Below are 9,330 nucleotides of genomic sequence, written 5' to 3'. Positions count from 1 at the left end.
ATATGAATGCATTAGTGAGAGCGATTGCGTGTCTGAATTAATTCTACCTGGCAGCGTTTCTCTACTAGTAGTGAAGCTGTGGGATTTAGTTAAGAAATATATGCTTGAACTTTTCAGTTTCTAAGCTATTTTATTGAGAAATCACAGAACAGTGTTGACAATACATTTCCGCGCTGAATGATTCTATGTGAGTGATGTACGCGCTACTGTCTGTAGCCTATGTGTGTGCGTTGCAGTGCAGCAGCGCATTAGATTAGAACGGCGATTAATTTACCTGTACAATAGGCTGTTTAAAACGTGCATTCTCCCATTCAATTTCGAGCATCCAGTAATATAATCACACATGTCTTGTGGAGCGCTTTCAGAGTATGCATTTATTTGTCATTTGAACTATTTGGAAACAGAGCGTAAATGTGGAAGTCCTTCAAAGATTTCTAATCCTGTTGCGCCCTCTATAGGACTAGCGACTAGTCGACGTCAAGCTTAAAGCATCATGGCAGAGCATTGAAGTCGACTAGTCGACTAGTCGATTAGTCTGTGCAACCTCTAGTATGCCCACGCCGCCAGACTTACAAATCCCTGCCTAGTGTGGAAGAGCACAGCTAAGGCGAGAGAAAGGGAGCCAGGAGTGGCGCAGAAGAGGATGCGTCAGAGAGAACCAGAGGGGACAGTGCGAGGTCTCTTGAGTCGCAACAGATACACCTCCAAATCTGCTTCACCACCTCAGGGTGAAGTTTCCATTCCCCAGGCCTCAGCCACTGCCTCAACAGGATTTCTGCTCCCATATTGAGATGCCCAGGGATGTAAACTGCTCTCAGCGAGGGGAGTTTCCTCTGGGACCACACAAGGATCTGGTGTGCCAGCCTGTAAAGGGGGAGCGAACGCAGACCTGGTTGATGTAATGTAAGGTTGCATTGGTGATTAATGTAAGAGACCACCGCTGTGTTGTCGGTGCGCACCAACACATGGCGATCTCTTAGGTCTGGGAGAAAGTGTTTCAATGCTAGAAACACGGCCAGCATCTCCAGGCAGTTGATGTGCCACGAGAGATGGCGGTTGCTAGCGTTACGCGGAGACAAGGAGCTCCCAGCACAGGGCCCTGAGACAAGAACCAAGGTCTCCTCCACATGTCTAAGGCACGAAGGCATAGCCGCGTGACCTTGATCATGCAAAGTGGATTTCCCCTCGGGGAAAACCTCTTGATCTTGACCCACCACTGTAGGGGTCTCATGTACAGCAGGCCAAAAGATATCACGTTGGACGCAGCTGCCATCTGACCCAGCAGTTTTGAAACTGCTTGACAATGAGTTACCGGCCCTCCCTCACTCTCACGACTGCCGTGAGGATCGAACCGAACCGAGCAGGAGACAATTGTACCTGCATCGAGGTCGAATCCCACACCACGCCCAGATAAGTGGTTCTTAGTAATGGAGAAAACACACTATTCTTGCCATTTAGTCTTAACCCCAGCACTTTCGTATGGGCAAGAACAACACCTCGATGTTGAACCGCCGTCTGCTCCGATAGAGCTAATATCAACCAAACGTTGATATACTTCAGTATGCAGATGCCCTGGAGTCGAAAGTGCGGGGTGAGAGTGCAAGGCCAAACGGAAGAACCCGATACTGGTAAACTTCGCCCCCGAAAGCAAACCTCAGGAACTTCCTGTATTGGGGAAGGCTGGAGACAAGGAAGTATGCGTCTTTTAGATCGATCGTGACAAACCAGTCCTCGGACCTGATCTAAGACATGACTTGTTTGATTGTGAGCATCCTGAAATACAGTCACATGACTGAGCGGTTCAATTGACGCAGATCTAAAATGGGACGCAACCCTCCATCCTTCTTTGGAACGATGATGTACCAGCTGTAGAACACAGACTCTTTGTCGAGAGGAGGGACCACCTCGATGGCCTCCTCCTCCAGAGAGTGTTTACTTCTTGTTCCATTACTAGAGCCTGCTCAGTGCCCACCAGAGTGGGAAGTACCCTGTTGAAATGAGGTGGCAGAGAACCGAATTGGATTCTGTAGCCTCTCTCTACAGTGTGCAGGACCCATTGAGACACATTTGGCAGAAGCTTCCACGCTGCCAAATAGTCTAGTAAGGGAATCAGTCTCTCGAGACTGACCTCTGGTGTAATAAGAGCGGCTAGATCGGTGCCCTGAAACAGACGAACCAGCAGTGAACGACCACTCTAGCTGCTCTAGAGACCTCCTCGGAGGTAGCGAGCCCCCCAGCACTGTTTCCGGGCGGATACTAAGAGTCACGCCCGCTGGAGACCGCTGTCCCCTGAAGCACTGGGGGTGGCAGGGTTGACAGACCGATCTCCTGAGGGCACTGAGGAGAGACGGGCACCGTATACTGTATACTGATGTACACTGCTCTTCCCCAGAGGGGCCTGCCCTCAGAAGTCCTGAGCCATGGGCATCAGGACTTTCTTTTGGCCGAAGTCTCCAATTGAAAATGACAGTCCTCAGACCCGTCATCTCCTTGGAAGACTTAGACTGACAGAACCAGAGCCTGCTCGGGGCAGGACCCAATGAGACACGTTTGGCAGGCGCTCCCACACCGCCAGGTGACCTATTAAGGGAACCAGTCTCTCGAGACTGGCCTCTGGTGTACTTAGAGTGGCCAGCTCGGTGCCCTGAAGTGGAGGACTGGCAGGGGACGAACAAACTAGCTGCTCTAGAGACCTCCTTCGAGGTAGTGAGCCCCCCAAAACCGCTACTTTTCCGGGAGGACACTGAGAGTTGCACTCGCTGGAGACCGGTGTTCCCTGAAGCACCGGAGGTGGCAGGGTTGACAGACCGATCTCCTGAGGGCACTGAGGAGAGACGCGCACCATATAAGGAGGTGTACACCGCTCTTCCCTAGAGGGGGCCGGCCCTCAGAAGTCCTGGGCCATAGGCGTCAGGACGTTTTAGCCGAAGACTATCCTGCGAGAATGACGGTCCGCAGATCTGCCTAAACATCCAATGTAATGTTCCTTTTTTTTTAGGGACATTTACAGAATGAAAACAGCCAGCCCCCTCAAGAGCTGACTGTACGTGCTCTGCTCCAAAAGAGACTACACACAAATCGCGTGCATCCCCACCCCTTATTTAGCGAGGGCAGGGAGAATGAGCGATCCAAAAGCAGTCTGCTCATATGCAAACAATATCAATCTCCTCAGAGCTGCAGCAGCGAGCTCTCACTCAAAGGGGGAAGAGACCGCATCGCAGGCTTCTGAACCCCGACAGAGAGTGCTAGATCTAGGTAGTGCAGACGGAGTAAGGGCGAGCCCGTCTCCAACCCATCCGCTAGATCTATGTGCGATCTCCACTATCTCAATCGCTGCCGTGCCTCAGCAGCAGCGGGACTGGAACCACAACGATCACAAACACGGACACAAGTGGAGCTCCGCTCCCAAGCAAACAACACACAAACCGTGTGTATCCCCACCCGTAATGTAACGTGGGCAGGGTGGAACACACAGTCTAAAATGCTGCTTGCTTTCGCCCTTAAGCTTTGTCTTTTGAGAAGCATTAGACATAATAAGATTGTGCAACTGAGACAGACAACAATAAATAAGACTGACACACACAGAGTGCTTGCTGAATGACAGAAAGCTGCCACTGTATCCACCGCACGTGCTTTTAAGCTTCCTGGTCTCTACTTCACCCCGCCCATCTCGCCCATCCATTGGACTGATTACACACGTGATTCAGACCGTGGTCACGCTGAGGGTGTTCCCATAGCGTTTCGACACAGCTCGAGTTCCTGAAGGGGAACTGTAATATGGTGAAGACTCACCTCATGCATGGTCAGCAGGTAGTTGAGAATACTTTGAAGCTCATCTTCTTTAACACCTCGGTCCTGACGAATAAAAAACCAACAAGAAAACGCTGAGCAACGCTACTTTTGCAATATGCTCTTGGTAAATACCCAAATGCACTTATAAGCTGCTACTGCCATCAGCATGCTGACAGACTATGAAATATAAATAGAAAGAAGAAGAAAACACACATAATAACAATGAGTTCAAATTCAGTGAGGCTGTTTGTGTTTGCTGAAATTACTGTTCACAGCGAATTTGGGTCCTGACTTTTACAAGCTGTCTCTTATTATTAGGAAAGCAGCATGAACTGTCTGGTTGTAGCAGTGCTGATAAATGCACACGTTTCCTATTACTGCAAGAGCACAGGCAGCTTGAGAGCTAATTGTTGTTTGCTCGTGCTTTGGCTACCTGACAGATTTCTTGATATGGTAGCACTGGACTGAACAAGTGTACACTTTTTCCTACGGTCCTGTTAGAAAATGGTAAACAGCTGGGGCTGGTGAATGAGAACGAACACCTGCCAAAGCAACAACCCTAGAGCAGCTGTTCTCTGTACTTTGATAAATCAACACATGTGTATTTGTGACAGGCACACAATTAAAAATGAATTATTCTTTAAATTATTATTTTTTTTTTTTTAATAAAATTTTTGCCTTCACGCATTCATATAACAATGCTTATAGTGTGACCAATATATATATTTTTAAAATAATGCAATCTATCTATCTATCTATCTATCTATCTACCTATCTATCTATCTATCTATATATTTGTTTGTTTTTTTATATATTAAGTAGCATGTGACCTTCCCAAATGTATTATAACTACCTTACAACAACAAAAATGTAAACAAGAATTAATGATTATTAATTATAATTAAAACTAGAAAAAAAAGTTTGTCAAGTCAAACTTTAAGTTGGCTTGAGAAACCTGACCAGAAAGTTTGAAAAAGTCTTAAAAGGTTTTAAAAGTTTTGAAAGTTTGACGGTTTGCAGTCTGAAACAGTTTGAAGTTTAAAGTAGTTTTAAAGCTTGAAGCTTGAATATTTTGAAGGTAATACAGTCTGTCAGATAGATAGATAGATAGATAGATGGTGTTTGCTAGGTTGCTGTTATGTGATTGCTAGGGTACTCAGGGTGGCAGCTAGGGTACCGGGGTGGTTGTTAAGGTGATGATTTGCAGTTGCTAGGGTACCCAGGGTGGTTGCTAGGATATTCTGGGTGGTTGCTAGGGTACTCGGGGTGGTTGCTAGGGTGTTCCTAAGCAGTTGCTAGAGTACTCGGGATGGTTGTTAAGGTATTCTGGGTGGTTGCTTGGGTGTTGACATGTGGTTGCTAGGGTATCTGGGGTGGTTGCTGGGGTGTTGCTATGTTATTGCTGGGGTACCTATGCTCTCTCAAGCCAACTTAATAATGAGAAACCAATTATTAAAATAAAATGTTTTAAAAAAACAAATGTTTTAAAAGTTAAGTCATTATAATTGTATTTTTATTTGTGTGCATATGCTAAATATGATCCAGTTACACAATATCTGAATATAAATGCTGCTCACCTTCAGTATGAGCTGTTTGAGGAAGAGCAGCATGAAGGCTCTGAGGGAGGTGATCTCTTTCTGTGAGGGCCGAGGACCGTCTGCTAACACAAAGTCACAGAGGAACTGTTACAACAAACTACACTACATCTAAAAAATGTTATGTCTAATGTTTCACAGATATTGGCATTAAATTCATAGCAACAGTGTCAGTGGAGGGCTGCGACACAGACAGCAGCTTCTGGCAGCCGAGAAGAGCTTTACAGAAGTCAGAGTTCTCAGAAGAAAAGCCAAGCCCTTATTAACTCCAGACGGGAAGACAGCTAGAGTTCAACAGGCCACAGTTCATTTCAGCAACATCTGCGATGGTCTCTCATCCTCCTAGAGCTCCTTTTGAGCACAGTGTGCATGTGTGACAGCTTTTCGTTTGCTGTTTTACTGGGAATGGCCTGAGCATTGATATAAAATGAAACACAAATTGAATAGCTGTCATATTCACACATTCATCTCGGGAGGTCTGATCACCACCAATCATTCATTACTACACTGTCTGAAATGATCAACTCTGCTTCATCTCTTTCCCTATTCATTTGACAGCAGCGACCAGCAATTTTTAGAGAAATTACATGTCTCTAAAGGTTTCATTCATCAAGAACTGTAAAGCATAATTTTAAGCAACTGGAGCGGTTTTTCCATTTATCTCAAAATAAAGATCAACATGTTCAGATTTTGCTTCAATCTATATTTCTGAATAAATGGAAGCAGTCCAGTTACTAATTATAAAATTCTGCTAAATATTTATTGAATATTAACTCAAATATTAAACAATTCAAACAGCCATTCAATAAACAGATTAAATGCAAATTTCTTTTGTTTCCATCCTATTTTTTTTTTCTTTTGACAAACGTGTTTTAAATTTAAATATTCCATCATAATAATTTTATAGTGTTTTATTTTATTTTTTTATTATTATTTTTTTTTACAATTTTAATTGACTACTATGCACAAAATACTAAAATAAAATAAAATATAAAAAATAAAATAAACTTAGGGAACAGCAATTTTTCAACCAAACAAATTTTCAGTTTTTATACTGTAAAAATAAAAGTTATTTCAAACATGTATTCGACAGGTAAGATTAGCAAAATACATGTCCTGAAAATATCCTAAAAGACCCTAAAATAATAGATTACTATAAGTATTATTTGTCACATAATAAGTATATTGAAGTATTAGCTATTTTTAGAAGCGAATTCTCCATGCTTTTGTAGACTGCTATTTTTTTATTATTATTATTTTAGAGACTGTTTACAATATTGCAGCATATTCGCAATGTGACTGACACATCTAAAATGTAATTCCGTGTATTAGCTTCATTGTGCAACATAATATATGTTTGTGTTGTGGATGCAGCTGATTAATCTCGTTTGCATAATATGCATTTGAGTGAGCTAATCAACTCGCTAGTAAAGTGTTAAGTAGCTCAGTTTACCAGTGTTCAGCGTTCAGCTCAAGCAGGTTTTAGTTATTGCTGAAATACACCTTTCTACGTTGTCTTCAATGCCGATGACTAAAAAACGTCAATAAACATTTTCAGCAATCATTTCATTGATGAGATTAGCATTGCTTTTATTAAACAGATTATCTAGTTTAGTTTAAGAGTCTGCAGTGGATTGTCCATTGTCTTCATCATTCATTCAATGTGATCGTTTTTAATGCAAGCACTTTTTAAAGTGAGATCATGGGATGTTACCAACCTGGTCAATATGCTGAGTGATTACAGTATGCATTTTTCTCAAAATAATTCATAATTTGTCCAAACAAATCTAAACAAAATAGATTATTCCTAAACCCACATTAATCTGAACAGCCATTACAGTATTAAAAATAATATTAAACACGTAATTTCATTAGTAAACACCAAAATCTGCAATCTAAGAGACTTTGGAACAACTGGCCGTATAAATTGGTGCCAAGTTTATCTCAAAATTGAGCAAAACAAAGGGGAAAAAATATTTTTAATTAATTTGCCTGTCTACTGGATCTCATTAGAAGACCAAAGTCATGATTAAAACAAAACTAAACAGATCAATAGAATGACTGATATCTCTTTTACTTAATAACACTTCTTCCTGTACCATTTAATTGATTGTGAATATGAACACGCACTGCAAACGCTGTCTCTTATTTGCAAAGAGTAATGAATCTGGCATGGTGTCAAACAGATAATCAATGCATATGTACTCTCACATCCCCCCTACGCAGTGCACTATCCTTAAGATTGGCCCAAAGCTTCACATCAAAATGGATCTGCAGGACATATACAGAAGTGAAATTAAAAACGATCCCTTCAGAGGGTGTAAATATTAATGCAGGCCACAGTAAATATGCTGTAATTGGGTTTGGAGTCATACTACGGCTTATCTTCTAAAGCCAGGAATATGGGAAAACGAAGCCAAAAGGAGGAGAATTTATTCAGCCCCTGGAGTTTTACACAAAGCTTTCTCGCAGCAGAACTGGACTTGGGTTTTGACCAGCTAAACATTAACAAAGGTGATTAACCATGTGCACGCAAAAATATTCACACTTCCCAGGATTGCCACAAAGGGCGCTAATGAGTCATAGTAGTTGACCCAAAAATGAAAATTTGCTGAAAATTTTCTCACCCTCAGGCCATGCATGTTCACAGGAACAGATTTGGAGAAATTCAGCATTATAACACTTGGTCATCAATGGATCCACTGTAGTGAATGGGTGCCGTCAGAATGAGAGTCCAAACGACTGATAAAAACATCACAATAATCCACAAGTAATCCACATGACTCTAGACCATCAGTTAATGTCTTGTGAACAGCTGCGGGATTGTAAAAAAAACACAAAAAAAACATATCCATTATTAAGGTGTTTTAACTTTAATCTGTCGCTTTGGGCCAAAATACCATAATCTATAATAAGGAATACATTACACTTCCTTTAGTGAAAAAGTCCATCCCCTGTTGTCCTCTCACATCAAATCCAATGACAAATTTGTTTAGAGTTTCGTCAGACTGGTTTTGCTTGTAAACGGTGCTTGTTCTGTGCATATATCTCTCCTAATTCAGACTAGATTTTTCACTGCAGAAAGCAATATTATGGATAGTGGACTTGTATTTTAGCTGGAAGCAACAGTTACAAAGTTAACAGTTGCTTCCAGTACATCAATGTCTTTCTTCACAAGATGTTAATTGATGGACTGGAGTCATGTGGATTAATTGTGGATAATTGTGATGTTTTTATCAGCTGTTTGGACTCTCATTCTGACGGCCCCCATTCACTGCAGAGGATCCATCGGTGTGAGCAAGTGTATGCTCAATTTCTCCAAATCTGTTCCGATGAAGAAACAAACTCATCTACATCTTGGATGGCCTGAGGCATAACGTCAACTGTTTTTAACTTCCTCTACAGTCTATTTTCTCTTTTAGGTCAATTGTAGTCATAAGAAAGCAACAGTTTGAACTGAAACTCGCAGCGCTAGTTAGTGAAAGTTAGTCAATATGTCAACATGTTTACAACTAGCTATCCGAACAACAACACATCTAATTTAATGGCACAGACATCTACAGACAGCTATCACTGTCTTGAGTACTGAGGTTTGTTATATGCAAGAACTAAAGTTAAGTATACACAAAAGGACCCTTCGCTTGTGTGCTTGATGCTCCTTGAGGGAGTCTTTCTATGTTCCTCAAGACACTGCTGAGGAAAGACTGTCTATGCTGTTGAAAACAATAGGCAGGAGTGATGCATGACTTTAATTTGTGAGGTCTTGCTTGCTTTTACAGAGATAGAGAGAGTGTGAGAGAGAGAAAGGGTTGTGGTTAGCTGATGTTACTCCAATGTAAAACAGAAGTCTTTGTTGCAGTAATTGAACACTTCATTATGTTATACTGCTTTCTCTATAACCCATTCCTTTGTGGGAAAAGACAAAAAAAAAAAAAAAAAAACG

The 9,330-nt window shown here is 41.9% G+C and overlaps 1 protein-coding gene across 1 annotated transcript in view; it reads right to left on the bottom strand.

Moving 5' to 3' along the window:
• LOC107704698 (neurobeachin-like) overlaps nucleotides 1-9,330 on the bottom strand; it is a 282,564-nt gene that overhangs the window by 172,170 nt on the left and 101,064 nt on the right. The window contains exons 14-15 of the mRNA XM_016507685.1: nucleotides 5,370-5,449; nucleotides 3,793-3,855 (exon numbers count right to left, since the gene is read on the bottom strand). Coding sequence (XP_016363171.1) covers nucleotides 3,793-3,855; nucleotides 5,370-5,449 — 143 coding nt within the window. The remainder of the gene's footprint in view (nucleotides 1-3,792; nucleotides 3,856-5,369; nucleotides 5,450-9,330) is intronic.

The sequence above is a fragment of the Sinocyclocheilus anshuiensis genome, unplaced genomic scaffold (genome assembly GCF_001515605.1).
Source record: "Sinocyclocheilus anshuiensis isolate Anshui unplaced genomic scaffold, SAMN03320099.WGS_v1.1 scaffold758, whole genome shotgun sequence".
NCBI lineage: Eukaryota > Metazoa > Chordata > Actinopteri > Cypriniformes > Cyprinidae > Sinocyclocheilus > Sinocyclocheilus anshuiensis.
Note: the sequence above shows the minus strand (reverse complement) of the source record. Positions and strands in the feature narration are given on the sequence as shown.